At 36.4% G+C, this 19,808-nt stretch overlaps 3 protein-coding genes across 4 annotated transcripts in view; 2 read left to right on the forward strand and 1 right to left on the reverse strand.

Moving 5' to 3' along the window:
* The first annotated feature begins 4,867 nt into the window (after window positions 1-4,867).
* On the forward strand, window positions 4,868-5,519 carry g0s2 (G0/G1 switch 2). The gene has a single exon (XM_049462714.1). It carries the CDS (start codon window positions 4,868-4,870, stop codon window positions 5,198-5,200), a length of 333 nt encoding a protein of 110 aa, XP_049318671.1. The 3' UTR covers window positions 5,201-5,519.
* Window positions 5,520-6,445: 926 nt separating this feature from the next.
* Window positions 6,446-15,591, forward strand: taf8 (TAF8 RNA polymerase II, TATA box binding protein (TBP)-associated factor). The gene is made up of 8 exons (XM_007258788.3): window positions 6,446-6,825; window positions 10,068-10,227; window positions 10,723-10,821; window positions 11,959-12,021; window positions 12,393-12,517; window positions 13,194-13,341; window positions 13,917-14,059; window positions 15,209-15,591. The coding sequence occupies exons 1-8, from the start codon at window positions 6,811-6,813 to the stop codon at window positions 15,347-15,349; spliced, it is 894 nt and encodes a 297-aa protein (XP_007258850.1). The 5' UTR covers window positions 6,446-6,810; the 3' UTR covers window positions 15,350-15,591.
* Window positions 15,592-16,792: 1,201 nt separating this feature from the next.
* Window positions 16,793-19,808, reverse strand: part of si:ch211-66i15.4 (uncharacterized protein LOC560315 homolog) — a 50,935-nt gene continuing 47,919 nt past the window's right edge. For both annotated transcript variants that reach the window (XM_015608250.3, XM_007258791.4), the window contains 4 exons: window positions 19,402-19,497; window positions 18,071-18,204; window positions 17,682-17,799; window positions 16,793-16,931 (listed from right to left, as the gene is read on the reverse strand). In XM_015608250.3, coding sequence (XP_015463736.1) covers window positions 16,863-16,931; window positions 17,682-17,799; window positions 18,071-18,204; window positions 19,402-19,497 — 417 coding nt within the window. In that variant the 3' untranslated portion in view covers window positions 16,793-16,862. The remainder of the gene's footprint in view (window positions 16,932-17,681; window positions 17,800-18,070; window positions 18,205-19,401; window positions 19,498-19,808) is intronic.

Consider the following 19,808-nt stretch of genomic DNA (forward strand, 5'->3'; position numbering starts at 1 on the left):
TGCAGCAAATAAAGAAACGCGCAACAAATACAGAAACGCGCTGAAAGTACAGAAAAGCGCTGCAAATACAGCCACAAGACAACAGAAGTGAGTCAAAATAAAACGTAATGTCCCCGGGGGACCCTAAAAGATAATGTACCCCTAAACTACATCTACATTAACGTTCCAGCACCCCACATTGGTTTTATCTCCCCTCAAACATACAAATATGTAAATAATATATAAAAATAGAATTGCATTTTACATTTCGTACATCACATCCACAATTAAAACTAGCGTCTTAAGAACAAGTACGATTAATCGCAGTTTATAACAGAATATTGTTGTGAGTAATCGTATTAAAAGGTTTTAAAAGGTCAATGAGTTTCAAAAGTTGGTCACCTGAAATGGTTTTCCAAAAGTCTTGAAGGAAGGAAGGAGTTCCCAGAGGTGTTTATTAGCTCCTTTGCCTTCACTCTGGTCCAGCTCACCCCAAACCATCTTGATTGGTGGAGGCCAGCTCATTTTTTGTTAAGTACATAAAACTCCACATGTGTTCATTCATAGTTTTGATGCCTTCAGTGAGAATCTACAATGTAAATAGTCATGAAAATAAGGACAACGCATTGAATAAGAAGGTGTCCAAACTTTTGGCCTGATCATCTGTTTACATTCTCAGGCTATGGGAGATCTGCCATGTACCAAAGCCAAAGTAAATAAGCACTACACAGCACGTATGCTGCGTAATTGGTCCAATATTAAGAACAGTATATCATTAGCTGAGGTTAATTTGATAGGCTCTCATTGATCTCAGTACAAATTTGCATTCGTTTACGGGTCTATTCCAACCGATTTATTACGGGCACTGCTGGCACAAGGCCAAGTAAGGCAAGGGTCAGTGAATGATGTGTCTGATCTAATCTGTACTACTCTCTCATATCAAAGGTTTTTCTGTTTTATTGAACCACTTTAATTGGTTTTACTATGATTAAATTTGTAAACCAAAATATACAAAATATTCCACAGTATACACAGTTGTAATGACTAGTTTAACACATTAATAGGAAAACGGAGACATGAGGAAACAGAATACTTGTGAGGAGAAGCATTAAATGTTGATTATTGTTATGGGGAGATCACATTATGGGAAAGATGTTTCACAGGAAGTTACTGAGAAATATAATGGATTAACTATTGTTTACCACATAGTGAAAAATATAAATGGATAAATACAACGCAGCTTATATGTAACTGAATAGTGAATAGATTAGACAGGGAATCAAACCTGAGAAATCACAGCCCTGTTTATATATTCAATTTTAAGGTGGAATGATATTTATTATACTTGAGAGAAACTTTCCATATTAGATTTCTGGGAACCACTTTAAAATAAGACTACCTTTATAAAGGGTTTATAAATGGTTTACAATTAGTTTACAAATTAGGTTGTAAATGCCTTAAAATTCATTAATAATCAGTTATAACACATACGAAGAATAGGGCGACAATATAGATGACTGTGGGTTCACTATTTGGCAAACAACAGGTCATTGTTGCCCTTTCTATGTATGTGTTATAACTGATTAGTAATGATTTTCAAGGCATTTACAACCTAATTAGTAATCATTAATAAACAAATTGTAATTAACCATTTATATACCCTTTATAACGGTAGTCTTGTTTTAAAGTGGTACCGATTTCTGTACAGTGTTGATAGAAACCCAGGGGTTGTGACCTCTACCTTACATATATAGCCCTTTATTTACTTTCTAAAACAGTGCTTTCAACTTTAACCTAAATCTAACACAGCCCATTCAACCAATCAAGCAGTTCTAAAAGCAGTAATGAGTCGGATCAGGTGGGGTGGATTAGGGTTGGATCCAAAGTCTGACAAACTAACACAACAAAACGCTGATTGAAGCTTTATATTCAGTACCAGTCAAACTTTTGGGCACACGTTGATTTTTTTTATTTTTACAATTTTATTTAATTTTTTTCCCATTTTCTTCCCAATTTACACGGCCAATTACCCAACCCACTCATTACGACTCCTCCCATCACTAGTGATGCCCCAACACACCAGGAGAGTGAAGACTAACACATGCCTCCTCCGATACATTTGAAGTCAGCCACCACTTCTTTTCAGCCAGCGCACTTGGAGGAAAGCGCAGCGGCTCGGTTCTGATACATCAGCTCACAGATGCCGTGTGCTGCAGACATCACCCTAGGAGTGATGTGGGGAGAGAGCGCCATCTACCCACCTGGAGGGAGCGGGGCCAATTTTGCTCCCTCAGAGCGCCGGCGGCTTGATGGAAAATGTTGAATTTTATGCAGTAAAGGGTAGAAAAGTTAGAAAAAGTTAGTCCTCAATATAAATACCCTGACCTAAACTCAACTGAGATGGTGATTTGAGGTGATTTGGGATGAGCTGGTTCACAGCATAAAGAAAAAGCAGAAATTATTGAAGTATTAAATGGACGTCTATGGAAGTGTTGCAATCTAGTAGAGACATTTCTGAGAAACCCTTACTCCACCTGGCTGAGCACTAGCATGCTGAAACATGGCAGCTGCATGGCTCACCCAGATCACTGAGCTGCTAGTCCCTTGTATAACTACTAGGGGTGACCAACTGTCATATAGTACGTGATGCCGCCAAATATAAGTAATTACACCAGCAGGGTGATGCCCCAGCACTGCCGCAACACCAACCCCCCAAATACAGTAGCAGTCAAAAGTCATCCAAACTATGAAGAAAAATATATGGAATTATTTAATCAAATAAAGTGTCAAACAAACCAGAATATGTTTTATATTTTAGATTCTTTTAAGTAGGCACCCCTTGCTTTCTCAGTCAGCTTAATGAGAGGTAGAGTCACCTGGAATTCAGGCTTTCAGTTAACAGCTGTGCTGAACTCATCAAGAGTTACTCATTATTTGAATTTCTTGTCTCTTAATGTTAGTTTGAGGGCATCAGTTAGAGGTAGAGTTACAGGTAAACAGTGAACAGCTCTATTTATAGAGTAATGTTCTAATTCATAGTATGACAAGAACTACTCAACTAAGTAAAAAAAATAATTAGTATTCTGGATGACTAGTTTTTAGTTACAATGTATGAAAATAAGAAAAACATTAAATGAGAGGGTGTGTCCAAACTTTTGACTGGTACTGTTTATAGTAATAACTTTCTGATGAAGAATGAAGAGGAACTGAAACAAGAGAAATAAAATTATTTAGAAATAGAGCCTTTCATAGTAATTATGTTGTTTTTATACACCAGTTCCTTATTCCTTATATGAATGTAGGTGAACGTGTTGACAGATCTTTAAATGTCAGTCAGCCAATCAAATTTTAGTTTCCTGTGAATAAGAAAAAAACAAAAAATAATATAGGGACATTCTATTGTGTTTTTCATTTTTATGATTATTAAAGAAACATGTTAAGTAAACAGAAAATAACTTATTTACTTTTTAAAACCTGAACTCTGCTGTAAAACTGTGGACTACAAACACACTCATCAAGTTCTTCAGTACGGAACATTGAATTATCTCACATGCCCACATCACTCACGTACAGTGAGGAAGATCCAGTGTTTTGGTCACGTGATCAGGAGATGAGGACGCTTGAGCAGAGTTCTCTCTACTGACTTGGCACAAACTGCAACACAGGAACTTGCACAAGCATGTTGGCAGGGTTTGCTCATACATATTCATATTTAGTGGGTGTGGCAACAGATAGCACTGTCCTTAAATAGGGAGTGAAGCTTTTAGTCAGTCGCCTACTAATTCCTGAAGAGAGACGAATAAGGAGTTATCAGCTGAAGGGTCTACCTACAGGTTTTGGAAGTAAGTATGATTTTACTGTTTTACTTTGGTCATTTTAGTTTTTCTAATTTCTAACACTTGATATTCTTTACCTTGTTGATTGATTAGCTATCTATATTTAATAAATGCATGCATGCACTTAATATTATCAGCCCTTATTATTATCTAACTGGAAATGTTACTACAACTTTCTCACAATAACATTAATAAAATGTTCTAAAAATGTTACGAGATCATGTGAAAAAATTGTTGCTAGAGTAACTTTCAAAAACATTACAAAACCTAGTTTAAAAAAGAGATCTCCCAACATTCATGGAACATTAAAAAAATGTTATAAGACCTTGTTCGAAAAAATAGTTGCTTAAAAGGTTCTAAAAAAACATAACAAAACCTAGTTTAAAGTTTCCCAAATGGTAAAAGAAAACATTCCCAAATTACTTTAATGGAAAATTTCAAAAACATTACAAAACCTTAATCAAAGTTTCCCCAACGTTCATAGAATGTTCTAAAAATGTTACAATAACTTTTTTTCATTAAACATTCTAAAAACCTTTCAACACCTTGTTTAAAGTTTTCCAAATGTTAGGAAAAATCATCCAAACTGTAAGGAAAATGTGTTCCCACAATAACGTTCATGAAATGTTCTAAAAACATTACAAGACCATGTTCAAATTCCCCCAAATGTTAGGAGAAAACATTATATAAAACGTTTCAGGACCTTGTTCAAACTTCCTTAAATGTTAAAAAAATTGTTCACACAGTAACTTTCAAAGAACATTCAAAAAATGTTTCAAGACCTTGTTTAAAGTTCCTCTAATGTCATATCCAATCATATCCACAGTGATGTTCATGGAACGTTTTAAAAATATTACAAAGACTTGTTCATAGTTCCCTCAATGTTAGGAAAAATCATTCCCACAAACTATAATTTATAACGTTAGAGGAATGTTTAAAAAGCATAATTTTGTTAGTAGGATCAGGATGTTTAATCACAGTACTTACCTCAGTACTTTCTTTCCACTCTCTCCTCACAGACTCCAACACAGATTTCAACCTTAAACAACATCATGGAGACCATGCATGAGATCATCCCATTCGCCAAGGAGATGCTGAGTGCAGGGCCCTCCAAGGGCTCCATGAAGATTTACCTGGTGGGTGGCACCTTTGCCGTTCTGGGCATGGTCAGCGGGATGATGGAGGTGGCCTGCTCGCTCTTCCCCGAGCAGGACGAGCCCGTCCTAGAGAAGCTGGAGGAGATGGTCCCGGTGACGGAGAAGGCCCAGGAGGCCCAGACCGCCATCCCCGAGCCAGACGACATGGATGCTGAGATGGAAGCCAAGGCTAAGGAACTACCCATGCTCAGGCAGCGGCGCATGAGCTTCAGAGCACACGCCTCATAAACAGCACACACTCCGCCGCTACACGTACTCATGCACTTAGCCTGGAACAGAGACGAGTTCTGCCTTTGCACTGAGGGATTCTTACGCATGCCTGACGGAGAGGAAACGGAAAGTGTCTGTTGGGATTGAATGCTGCTGAGCAGCGCAAGTTGCTGGAAGTATCGGAAGCTCCATGTTATCAAATGTTACGTATCAGATGATGTAATGATGTATTGATTTTCTACTGGGTGAACGTTCGTTATTTATACAGGATGTATTAAAGTCTTTATAGAATGTGCTTAAGTCTGACTGCCAATGAATAAAGTATAGTTTCCTGAAAGTGTGTCCCTTCTTTTTTTCTTTGTTTAGGAATTCAGGGAAAGGTTGTGAAAAGGACTGAATTTTGAGGGTTGAGTTCTCCTGTTTTGCTAGGGAAACTACCGTATTTTACCCCTTCTTCCCCCGGCCTTCCTCATTACTATTTTTCCTGTAAATTTCTCATATTATATTATAATTTAAAAAATAATAATAATTAAGTGCCTGTCCAAACTGAAATGTCACTAACCTTGTGAGAAATGCCACCCAGGCTGCTGCAAGAGGCAGTTCTCCCGAGGTTAGCGCCGACAGCGGGAACAATCCTGAAACAACAAATCAGAGAAATTAATGGATGCAAGGAGAGAGAGAGAGAGAGAGAGGGCATTTATGCAAAAAAACAAAACCAAAAAAAAAAAACCACCATATTATAATGACACATACTCAAAAATACTATGTACATTTGTATATCAGAAAATACCATTGATCACAACAAAATAACATTAAAACAAAATATATATATATATACTATTTATAGTAATATATATAGAGAGTTTTAATGGCTTTTTAGGGCTGTATTAGTTTAATATAATGTTAACAAAAACAAAATTATTATCAACCTAATGAATAATGAAGGCACTTAATGCTACTTAATGAAAGCAGAGTTATTTAACATAATAATAAGGTTGAACCAAGTGTTAGCTACAGAATGAATGATATAATAAAATAATATTATTGCTAGATATAGCTATATTTTATGTCGTGTCAAATACGTTTCTATGGCACTTCCTTAAAAATGTATTAGTTATAATCTTTTTCCAATATTGTTTTCTTATTAAGAAACTTTAAAAACTAAATATTTTAATAGGATTTTATGTCGTAAGTTTTCAGTGCTTGATGTTTAAGGCTTTTATTTTGGAATATTATTAAAACGCTCAACGGGACTTTTATTATCTTATTATTCAGGCAGCCAACCCTAACGGAGGAGCTGCGAGGCTTTCCGCTAAACTCAGTGTTTATATAGATTAGCCTGCTGGATTTTAGAGCAGATATTAGTGTTGATGGTTTAATATGTAAGTAAAGAGATGGAGGATAGCGCGGTTAGAGGCAGCGGGGGGTTAAAGACTAGGCTGGGCTGAAATTTACCCGAGCATTTACCTGCTAGAACGCTGGCTAACCGGCTAGCTAGGCTAGGCTAAGCTAAATTATTACTGTGTGCTAACGGGGCTCAGCGAGCTGCTAATGCTAACTAGCTGTATTTAACGCTTTTAAAAACAACACATTCAGGAGCGGCGAGACCCACAGAGAAGAGCTTCAACATGCTGACAGGAGAGGTAACTCGCTTTTTACCCGCTTTATTATTACAATTATTATATAAAGAAAACAGCCTAGATAACGTTAGCTAACCTAACTTTTAAATAGGGGATAAATATAAGAGATTAAAATACGCTATACTGCCAAAAATTTTCATTTACCAATCAAATTCAGGTGTTCCTGAATAAGCATGCAGACTGCTTCTACAAAAATTAGTAAAAGAATGGGTCTTTCTTAGGCGTTCAGTGAATTTCCTCATTACTAACCTTCAATATTCCACAGTAGGACTGTAACTAATTACTGATTTAGTAGTCGACTAAGCTGTCGATTATTTGGTTAATTAGTCGAATTATTTGGTTAAGTAGTCGATTATTTTTGTCACGCCCTCCATATATAACTTATTACTGGTGAGGACCGCTAAACATTTAGGCCCAAAGAGAAATTTTGCAGTACATTTTGATAGTTTAACGTAAGTGTGTGAAACTAAAAATCATAAAATATATTATAGGAAACATTTACACAGACTGTATGTTATTTTCAGGATATTAAGTTATAGGATAATTGTAACTGTTTTTTTTCTTCGTTTTTTTTTTACAAGGAGATTTCTCCCTGAAATGATTGTTTGTCTAAAAAAAAATAATAATTTTTGTATTGTTATAGTCTATAGTTACAGTAACACATAACTTAATTTTATTGGAGTGGACAGAGTAAGTTACAGTTTCTCTCTAGCATTTAGCCAGCTGACATTAGTTTAACTAATGTTAGTAATGTTAATGAAGGAGTGAAGCTTGTTTAAACTTACCTCAGCAGCTCTCTGCAGTAATTTAACTTAAACCACGGGTAATATAGAAGCCACTGTTTTAACTTTGCAGTTAACAGAACTAGTAAACACAAACTGTAGAGTATAGTGTGGAGTTAAATGTGTTTGTTTGTGTTTAATGGAGACTAGTGCTGCTTTTACACTCTCTGCGCGTCTTTTCCGTTCTTTCTCTCCTGCTCTCTCACGTGCTGCAATCCCACCCATACTGAAACCTCATTGGTCAATTAAGCATGAAGAAAGGCCAATCAGGATGCTCAGGATTAGTCACTCTCTCACAAGGGCTGCGTCCAGAAACCCCAAAAGTGTCTCCTTTTTCCTACCGATCCTCCTCCTCTCCTCCGTGACCCGGAAACTGATTTCGTGAGGCCATCTTGCCGCCTGTCCGAATACCGTTGGAGACGAAAGAAGCCGCTTAAAATCCACCTGTAGTAGGCTTCCAACGGAGGGTACATCAGTGTATCCTACTCCGGAAGACTTTTAAGGATTTTTTAATGACATCACTGCATCCACGCCCACAGAGCACGCGAAAATGGGGAAGGCAACGCCCAAATATACGTCATAAACATATTAATTAACTAGGTTCCTTATCTAATTAAACAGCCAGTAAAGCAGTAATATAATTTATAGTTTAGATAAACTGTATGCTCAGTAAAACTATATTTATGACCCTATGTGTATCATGTTATACATATAAAAACATATATTATTTATAATATATATATATATATATAATTTTAATTAATTCATTTATTTACTTATTTATTTTAACTTAGGGACTGATGAGGAAACTGAATCCCTCATAAGGCTGAGGTCAGACAGGGCTGCCAGAGTCACTGGTCAGAGATGCGGCTGGGAGTAAACAGGATTTTATTGGAATATCTGAATTTTTGGCTGTGTGTGATAGTAATGTTCTGAAACGTGCTGAAAGTGAGCGTTGTGATTGGCTCAGTTCAACGGTAGTCAACATCCTATCTAAAAGGGATCAGCTGTCCCATTTCCCCAATTACAGCTCCTTCCCTCCATTCCTCCTCCTCCTCTCCTCTCCTCGATTCCTCCACCTTCTTCCGGGGTAGGAGAGGAGGAGTAGGAAAGGAGGAGGAGAGGAGGAGTAGCAAAAGTTTCTGGACGCAGCCTATGTGTGTGTGTCTTCCTCTCTCGCATGCATGTGCTCGCGTGCATGTGCTCTTTTATATCGTATTTACGAAGTGAGAGCACATGTACACCACCAAAAACTCATATTTACCAGTAGGAAACTCGAATTTTTAGAAAAGAGTGTTCCGGTTGGGGGCCTGTCAGTAACTAGAGGGCATGGTGGCTGCCAGTATGAACCCTGCTCCTACAGTAAACAGTCAAAACTTGAAGCTTATAAGCAAAAGTTTTAAGTTTTACAGGTTTAAAAAAAAAAAAATTAAAACGTAAAATTCTGCTATGAATTACAGTTCTAATGGGAAAAAAACACCACTCACCTAATGCGTGTTATTTGCTTCATTCTCTTGGAGTAGGGAAAAATATACCACTTTTATATGAGAGTATAAACAAAAGGATTTTCCCAATGAGGTCCATTTTCACCGGACCAAAAAACACTGGAACGCATGGCAAGTCGTAATTACGACTTCCAGCTTCGTAAATAGGAATTTTCTTGGTGAACTTGAAGGCATCATCTTTCTCTCGCTTCATCACACCTTAACGATGCATCAACAATTTTTTATAACCAACGGCGTCGATTGTGCTGACTAATTGTTAACAGTGTTACTATAATCATGAAAAACTATGGATTTTATAACTATTTATAACTATAACTGTACCCGACTGGGTATCGGATGTTGGTATTGGAGCCTCATTTGCAAAAACAAGTTTAAGCGATTGGGAATGTCAGCAACTTTCTCCACAATCAACCGCTTCCATGGCTGAGCATCTCTATCCAAGCTTTACATCACCAAGGACAGTGCAGAGCATCAGATTCAGTTGTGTAAAACAGTTGCCATTGGGTTCTAGAACAATTCAATGCATGTGTTTGGGTTTGGCGGTTGCCAGGAGTGCACGGCGCCAAGCATAAAGTTTGGTGGAGGGGAGATTAGATGCAGGTTTTTTTTTTTTTTTTTTGAGATTTTGGATTATCACAACTTCGCTGTAGTTTGGGATGCCCCCTTCCTGTTTCAACATGACTGCATAGCTGGTTTCAGGTGTTTTAAACTGGTCTTTTTAGAGGTAAAGGTGGTTTAAAGGCTGGCCATTCCGGCATGCTGGTTATTGAGCAGACCACACCGTCAAACATATTTGATGTAAAGAAAACTATATAAAACAAAATAAATGCACTCTGTCTTAACCACATATAATTTATCATCACAGATATAGGTTTATTTTACAATTACCTACCAGTATGCATTGGATTTTCTTTATCCAAATTAATTTGTTCCTTATTATATTTCTTCTTAATTGCAGCGGTCAGGAGGTAACAAGTCGAACACGAGCCCTGCAGAGAACTACTACCTGGCTCGGAGGCGCACTCTTCAGGTGGTGGTCAGCTCTCTGTTGACAGAATGTGGCTTCGAGAGTGCAGAGAAAGCTGCGGTGGAAACTTTAACAGAAATGATGCAGAGCTGTAAGTAAACTCAGGAGGGATACCACTACCAGTCAAATTCTTCTGTCACACCAATCTGTCACAATAATTACAATATTGACTTGTCATACAGTATATAGGGCCCTGTGAAATCTGTTTTATTTTTTGAAAATTACTTTAATTTTTTTTCTGTTCACATTTTTGATTTTTAGGTATATACTAGTGCATCTAAAAAACAGAATATCATCGAAAAGATACTTTATTTCAGTAATTGAGTTCAAAATGTGTAGATGTATGATGTCAATTGACACAAAAAAGCAGCACCAACTTTCGTAACCAGTAGATAAGTCCTCATATTGAGAAACTGCAGCCTGATATGACTGAGCATGTGTTGCCCTGTACAGAGTTGGTGTCTTTTTTTCTCTTTTCATTTCATTTCATTTCATTTCATTTGACTCTTCTTATGTAGTTAAAGGATTACTGTAGTTCTGTACTAAATTTGTGTGATTTTTAACCTTTTTTTTTTTTTTTTTAAAGATATAACTGAAGTAGGCCGCTGTGCAAAGGCGAGCTGTGAGCATACAGCGAGAAGCACTCCCACACTGTCAGACGTGGTCATCACACTGGTGGAAATGGGTAAGCTTAAGTCTTAGTTAAATATAAACATTCAAAACACACAGTGGACAGAGGAGTGGGTGGGAATGATCATGACTGGCAGTGTCTGGCTCAAATTGTCAAACATGCCAACAGACGTGTGACTTTAATTATGTCGTCGCTATCCAATGAAAAGCAAAGTCTCCATTTTTGTCGGTTTTTAGTTTACCACATAATTTGAATAGACAAATTGTCGCTTACAATGTGCCAAAATTTATCGATGAACGAATTATTAGAAATACTTAAAAATGACCTGAAATTAACTCTTTTTTTTATGTTGACTTCCATTAAAAATGAAAAAGGTTTAGTTTTTTTCCTATAAAATGTAGATTGGAGATACTAGTTTTTCATTGGACAGAAACAATATACAAATTTAATGCAGGAGACTCCACATGCATATGCCACAGATCAGTGTAGCATTATTTAGCTTCCATGAAACATGGCAGAACACATGTTGGCAGGATAACTAGTTTCTGTCCCATGACATTTTGTTTTTTGTTTGTTAATGAACTGTCGTGTCTTATTTTATTATTTTTGTGTGTTTTTTGTTTATCTTTTGAAAAATTGCAGCAGTTTTCATTAGCACAGGCCTATTTTTGTACATTTTTTAATAGTTTATATTAAGCTTGAAGAGACAAGCACTGATTGACTTACATAAGATCATAAGATGTTGTTAATTTGTGCTGCACAGATCCTTACTTGCAATCATGCAGGGTTTTGTTGGCTGCCAGGGCCTGTCAAATGTCTCTGTCTGCTAATAACTGAAACCAAAAATCTGTCCTCCTGCTGGACTTGTTCTGCTCCAGCGAGAGGTCAGTCTGAAATTACAACACAGAACCACTGTCTGAAGGGTTGCAGGCTGGAGGCCACATCATCCTTCACCCTGGTTTTCTCAGAAACGTTACAAAGGGGAAAAAGCAAAGCTCAGATTCAGTATTCAGAGATATTCACCATACATTCTTAATTATTGTATTATTTTGTTCTGTTTATTGTATAGTTGCTTGCTTATATTAGGCATATGTTTGTTTGTATTCATAATAAGCTTTTTACAGTGGTCTGGACAGTGGTTTGTACATATAGAATATTAAAATATCATTTTCTTTCTTATAATAATTGTAGGATTCAATGTAGACACACTTCCAGTGTATGCCAAAAGATCCCAGAGGATGGTCATAACTGCACGTAAGTGTCTTGCTTTGTTTTCTTTATTTTTATGTATTAGGGCTGCAAGTATTAATGCACTACAAGCGGGTAGTGCACTATAGGACCCTAAGCTTTTGTCCTTAATGGCATTTTTCCCCACTTATATTACTTTTACTTTTATACTGTAAGTAGTTTTAAAACCAGCACTTTTGTGTACACTTTTACACAGTTGATTTTTCAACTTTTACAGAAGTATATTAAACACTAGTATCTATACTTCTACCTACAGTGTAATTAATGTAAATAAATTTCACACCTTTGGTTGCAGCCCAATAAGATAGGAATATAAATGTGACTCTTGAATTTGACTCTTTTGACTATAAATCTTATCTGTTTTTTCTCTTTATCAGCTCCAGTAACCAATGCCCCAGTCATCCCCAAGTCTCTGGTGGCTGGACAGAAGCGCACTCATCCAGCGTACATCCCCAGCCACTTCCCAGAGTTCCCAGACCCTCATACATACATCAAAACCCCAGTAAGGCTTCACAGTGTCCATGAGTTTTACATGTTAGTTTTTTTTATTTGTTCCTGGGTTGCCAAATATTGATAAACAGTATGGACTAGTAATAGTCATTTACACTCGTATGGACTGTGTCATGTATGTGCTTGTTTTTTTAGCATTATATAACTGGGGGGGGCAATAATCTGCATTTCTAATGTTTTTTTCCTGCTTAATTAAAAAGAGCAAAACAACTGACAACCAGGAAAATACTCGTTTTTCTGCATATAGTACGATTACTACACACACTTCAACTACTGAAAATAGTGTCTGTGTGTTGTTTTGGGTGGCTTGACAGTGGCCTTAAAATTCCAGTTTCAGAAAAGTGTAAATAAATAAGGGTAAAATAAGGGTACAATAAAAAAACAGTACTTACTACAGCACAACAAATGTCTCAACTATTATTAATTAGCACTAACTAAGACAATAATAATAATTACACATGCTTTAACTAATGGAACAATTCATTCTTATTGACTTTTTGCAACATTTAACAGTAATGTTTAATAGTATCTTATACTAGTGTCAATTATTAATGAGTTGAGACCTTACAATGTTTTTTTATTGTAGTAGGTACTGTTATTATTTGTGACCTTTAGTACAGAAGCTTATTTTTTGAAGCAGAACTTTTATAGCTGTTGCTGATTTTCAGACGTTCCGTGAGCCAGTGTCTGAGTACCAGGTGGTGCGGGAGAAGGCAGCCTCTCAGAGGAGAGACGTTGAGAGAGCTCTGACGCGCTTCATGGCCAAAACTGGGGAAACACAAAGCCTTTTTAAGGATGACCTCACTGCCTTCCCACGTAAGCATTAACATCCATCACAAACATAAGAGCAATTGTCAGTGAGGTGGGAACTGCTCTGCATCAGCAGCCAGAGTCTGAGAGACCACAATTGGCTGTGCTCTCTCTCTGTGTGGGTAGGCAAATATAATATATAAGACCAATTGGTACTTTTGGCAGTGTGGGCAGTGTTCCAAGTCCTGCTGGAAAATGAAATCCGCATCTCCATAAAAGTTGTCAGCAGAGGGAAGCATGAAGTGCTGACTTGCTTTACGCAATAAAAACAAGATAAACAGTACTTGCTGATCACAATCCGTTTTTGCAGCCATTAATTTGTTTAACACATAAAAAGGTATAAATAAATACATTTGTTTGAGAGATTTTTGAGGTAACAAAATGCACTTTGGATGTCTATTTGTGGAGATAAGAGGGGTGATGGACAGAAAATGGTTTACAAAGCACGGCTTAGGCTTGAATGCATGAATTAATCAGTTTAAATAACTATTGAAAGCTAGAGTAATTAATTGTTTACTGTACTTTAGTAAAGAACAGGCCTGGAACATGTGTGTGAATGTGTTCTCTCTGCTCACGCTCAGTGATCGCAGCACGGCCGAGCTCTATCCCGTACCTGAGCGCCCTCTTACCGTCTGAGCTGGAGCTGCAGGCACTAGAGGAGACGGACTCGTCTGAGCAGGACGACCAGACAGACACCGAGAACAACCATAACAACAACATTCATGTAAGAGAACCACCTACAACTTTTCTTTTCTTGTGCATTTTTTAAAAATATTTATTCCTTTAATGCAGGGTGCATATGTGAATCATACGGGATGAGATTAAAGCTCTGTTGGAATGTGGGTTTGGGAAGGTGAAATTGCGGCTGGTTAAACAGGTTATAAGCAGTTATTTTGTTTATAATAGCTTGCTGGATAAAATATAAGACTGGGAGTTTTCCCTTTTACTCAGAATAGAGTTTTACGGATGTTTACGGATTAAGCATACAAATTACGCCACTTGCTGGCTAACTGTAAAACTGCACTTTTAAGACAACAATCACATTACAAGCCACATTGCTCAAATCTGATTTTATGCTCTATTAGAAAAACGTCTCAGTGTTTTTCTTTCTATAATCAGAACACTTGTAGTACCAGTCAAAAGTTGGGACACACCCCTTCTCATTACGATTTTTTCCTTTTTTTTTTATTTATTTATTTTTTTTAAACACAATATTGAAGCAAATCAGAAACACATGCAGAATTAGAATTAGTTAGAAAACAAAAAGTGTTAAATAAAACAGAATATGTTTTATAGATTCTTTAGATTCTTCTTAATAGCACATTTATCTTTGAGGATAGTGTCTTGGGTCATGAGGGAGAGTCACCTGGAATAGTTTTCTCAGCGTCTTGAAGGAAGGAGTTCCTGGAGGTGCTGAACAATAGTTGCTGCTTTTCCTTCACGCTGTGAAGCTCCAGCTCATCCCAATTAAATCACCTCAAATCACCATCTCAGTTCATCAGGTTTAGATCAGGGGATTAATGTGGAGAACTTTTTTTTTTTTTTTACTGTTTACTACATAAATTCCATATGTGTCCCTTAATTGCTTTCTTGTATTTAATATTGAATGAGAAGATGTGTACAAACTTTTGACTGATAAAATAAATTTTCTAGGTTTGTATACTGAGTATTGGTGATTGATATATACAGTTAAGTGAAGTTGAACATATGGTGTCAGTTTTAAATCAGAACCAGAATTTTGAATGGAGTTTTACTATTGAAGGGAAATTAGTATAATTTTTTTTATCTTAATCTCTATCTTGCCTGGGAAATCAATCCACAATGTTTGAAAATGTATGTTTCTAATATGCTGATCTGTTTTCCCTCAATTCAGGACGATACAGGAGCAGACAAGGAGAACGCAGTGCTGCCACCTGGTGGTGTGGTGCCCACAGTGAAGAATAATGAAGAAAATATGATCGACAACCCCTACCTGCGGCCAGTGAAGAAGCCGAAAGTGAGGCGGAAAAAATGAACACCACATAACGATACTGTGGTGCTCACGGGTCACACTGTGCCTCTGGATATTGGATAGAATGGGAAGTGTTGCAGTTGAGTGATGATCTGATTTAAATGTTTAGTTTAGGCCTGTGGAAATGATCTTAAAATGATTGAATATGTGATAATTATTATTATAATAGTTGGTTTGGTTTTTTTTTTTTTGTCAAGACACTCATCAGAATGAATGAATGAGAGAAATAAATGTTTTTTTTTTCACACAGATATACTGTTTTAAATTTAAGATTAAATTATGTCATTTTGTTTCTACAATGAAGAGAAAAATAATACTGAACAACATAAATTCAATAGAAAGCTACATTTCACCCCCATCACTCTCTTCTGGACGTAGAATAGGCAGGTCTTAAAGTGGGTCAGGCTAAATTTAGCAGAATTCTTGACCAAAGTCTGAGCAACTGGAACTTAGTGAGCTAGTAACTTGCAAGGTATCCAAATATTCATTAATTATGCAGCATGGCTTCTACATACTGCAGTGCTGAAGGGTATTAAATATACACATATAGCAAAAATATATGTGTCTCCATGGGAGAGTTTCAAGCAAAAAAGACTGCTGACAAAAATTGAACACAATGTTTTGTCTCATATTTGTCAAAAAAAAAAAATAAAAAAATCTTGATTATCCCCAAGACTTAGGTAAAATACTCTGTTGGCTGACGAGACAAAAGTGGAACTTTTTGAAGGTGTTTGCCCATTACACGTGGTGTAAAACGCATAAACGCATAATGGAAAAAATAACATCATACTAAACGTAAAACATGGTGGTGGTAGTGTGATGGTCTGGGGCTCTTTGCTGCCTTAATGCCTGAAAAACTTGCTGTAATAGATAAAAAGAAATACAGTATTTCTGCTGTTTACCAGACAGTCCTGAAGAAGAAGAAGAAGAAGAAGAGTGGAACAAAATTCCAGTTTTTACAAGTGCTTGATTGCAGCTGAAATGATTTGGTTTAATGGGAATGACGAGTAAAACGTAAGAAAATTAGTAAATGCTTTTTTGCATATTTTGAGCACCGACTGCCTTAAATCTAGCTGCAAGATTGCTACAGATCGCTAAAATAAGGTGAATAAAATCACCTAAAAAAATGAATAAAACAGAGACAGGTTTAAACTAAAATAACATTATTAGGTTTGCTAAAAATAAATAGAAATCTAAAATAGATTATAATAAATGATATAAAAATGAAATGAAGAGTTTAGAATATGAGTACGGTATGTGAATATAGCATTAGAGATTTCTGGTCTTCAAATCCCCTATCTGAACTATAAACACATTAAACACATTATTTAGCCTAAATGATTGTATTATAGTCCACTGATTAGAAGGGTTTTGATAATGTGAATATTTTGGAAAATGAATAGAACATTTGAAAAAGAGACAAAAAAGAGAACAGAAGTACAGGAATAGCTTTAGGCTGTTTATTTATTCACTTAATTCCTGAATCCATATCTTCTGCTGCTTCTGTCCATCAGCTTCAAGTGTAGAACAGGCGCAGGTACGCCACTCGGTTTCTCTGTTTGATGAACTCTTTGTCACAGAGAAGCTGTGGCCAATCAAATAATCAGAGAAAAAATGAGTTACATAGTTAATTGAAAGAAAAAAAAAAAAACATTGGATTGGGTTAATAATTATAACACAAATTAATGAGTTAACATTAATACAAAATAAGTAAAACTTAAGCAACTGAATGGGACTAAATGTTTATCAGTAAATATTACTAACCATTGTGCACCTTGTGTTCTAAAATTAAATAAAGTAAAATGTCTAGAGTTTATCACAAATATTTGAATAAATATTACCTACATTAAGTATATTAAAAACAATAAAATAAGATAAAATTTACTTAACATTTCTTCTACGGTACACAAAAAGTACATTTTAATGATTGACAAGACTACACAGTGATGGTGAGTTAGTTATTTAGTTATAAAAGTTATAGAAGACATAGAAGAACTAACTATTGGTGTCAATCTTTTTTTATTATTATTATTTATCAAGAAAATGTAAAAATGCACTTTTAAATACAGTGTTTTTAATGAAATGTGTACCGCAGATATGAGCAGTGAACGTGCTCAGTGTGTAAACAGCATGGAGCAGCAGCAGCAAGACTGCGCTTGTTCATAGCAGTTCATATATTATCTGGCTAATATATCAGATTAAACTGCACCTCATCAGCAATTTAGCTCTTTAAAAAAGAAGTATATTTGATTGTTGGGTCGGATCGAGACCAGATCATGTTCTCACCACAAGTGAACAGCTTGTAGCATATTGCTCACCCCTACATTTTGCTTACCTCCTTTCTAGCTGCCTTCCTTTCAGGTTGGGGCACTTGTGTCCAGTCTGGTGAGCCGAACTTCATGGGCCAGGAGACTTTCTGATTGCGTGGAGTATCATGAGCATATGTTCCTGGACTGAGACAGTTATCATATTTAAATCAACTGAGCAGTTTAATATATAAAAACAGCAACATCTAATAACCCTGGTTTTTAATCACAGTTTTAATGCATCTTGGCATCATGTTCTCCTCCACCAGTCTTACACACTGCTTTTGGATAACTTTATGCTGCTTTACTCCTGATGCAAAAATTCAAGCAGATCAACTTGGTTTGATGGCTTGTGATCATCCATCTTCCTCTTGATTATATTCCAGAGGTTTTTAATTTGATAAAATCAGAAACTCACCCTGGTGTGATGAACAGTGTAGTCGTGTTTGATCTAAACCTCTGATTGGAGGAGTTGAAGGGAGCTCTTGCAGGAGAACATGTTATTGATAGGCTCCTGTCCTGCTGCTCTTCATGTGCAGAGGGAGTGTATGCCTGGAAGAGAGCAATGCAAGGTGTTAGTAGTGTGTGTGTGTTGTGCTGGTGGTACAGTGAGTGGATCAAATACAGCGGAGCGGCAGTGCTGCTGGAGTTTTTAAACACTGTTTCCACTGCATCCATACAAGAAAAACCCTGTAGAGATACACAGTATACCACAGCAATACTGTTGTTGCTGTTGTTGAGTCCCATTCAATGTAGGTGCCGAGTGGTCCAGCAGTCTAAAGCTCTGCCACTATGATTGGGAGATCGCTGGTTCGAATCCCGGTCATGCAGCTTGCCCTCAGCTGTCAGAGACTCAGAGAGGACAATTGACCTTGCTCTCTCTGGGTGGGTACTGTAGATGGCGCTCTTTCCTCTCATCACTATTAGGGTGATGTCGATCAGCACAAGTCTGTGTCTGTGAGCTGATGTATAGGAACCGAATCTATATAGAGAAATAAATTTATAATATAAAAAAAAAATCATGAAGGCTTTTTTATAAATAAATCCATGTGGAATTCTGCAATGTGAAGCTATGCGATCTCTGCTTTGTTTAGTAGGTCATTGCTTGGTAAATCAATGAGTGAACCAGATGGCGAAGGCTCAAATAGGAAACATTTGACCTAAGTTTGAACCATCAGTTTTTTTTAGTGTGGTGCATAAACAGTAGGGTGGAGTCAGCTAAAATGGGCCATTATGTAAAATGGGCCAGATAAGATTGGGGAATCATACAACATAGCAAATTTTAATTATCAGTAATAATAAGGGTAATAAAGCAATATGTAAACTTACCATAAAAGCAAAAAAAAGCTGATCTTTTAAAAGTAAAAGTTTGTTTGATTTTTGTAAAAACTTAATTTTAGGTACTGTTTTAAGCTTAACCAGCTAACCAAAATGGGTCAGAATATTTGACCACAGTTTTCAGCTAAAATGGGTCACACACCCACCCTCAGAGGTTACACAGAAATTAAAGCTGCAAAAGAGCTTCACAGATGTAGATATGTATCCATGCAAAATCTTAATTTTGGTACCATTAAACACAATATTGTATCCCTTCTTTCACTTTAGGGAAAGGAAACCTAATTCTTACCATTCTATTTTGGAAATAATACAGGACTGAAAGGGTTAGCTGTTAACAGTGTTAATGTTGTTGTAAGTACTTTTAACTGCTGTACCCGTTTATGTTGATTATTCTGTGGTTTTCATCAATACCTGGGAGATAGATGGGAAGCGAGAAGCGGTGCGAGATAAAATGTAGCCCCTCTTGCTCTCTGGTCTGCTCTGAAGGTTGTGAAGGATGGTTCCCACCTGTTGAGATGAACAGATTTAAGTTGTAGGAGGTAAAATGATCTGTTTTAAGTATAATCACACATTACAAATTTTACCTTTGGAACCAAATCGCCTGGGGTTTAAAGAGCCACTAATCCTAATAAACCATATATATATATATATATATATATATATATATATATATATATATATATATTTTTTTTTTTTTTCTTCTATTCATAGCTGAAATGTGTTCCTTTAAAGTAATAAAACATTTAATTGTTTAAAACTTTTCCTAACCTTTAAAAAATGCTTTTATTGTAGTCATTTCTAATTTTCTTTCAGGTTCA

The sequence above is a fragment of the Astyanax mexicanus genome, chromosome 13, assembly GCF_023375975.1.
Source record: "Astyanax mexicanus isolate ESR-SI-001 chromosome 13, AstMex3_surface, whole genome shotgun sequence".
Lineage (NCBI taxonomy): Eukaryota > Metazoa > Chordata > Actinopteri > Characiformes > Acestrorhamphidae > Astyanax > Astyanax mexicanus.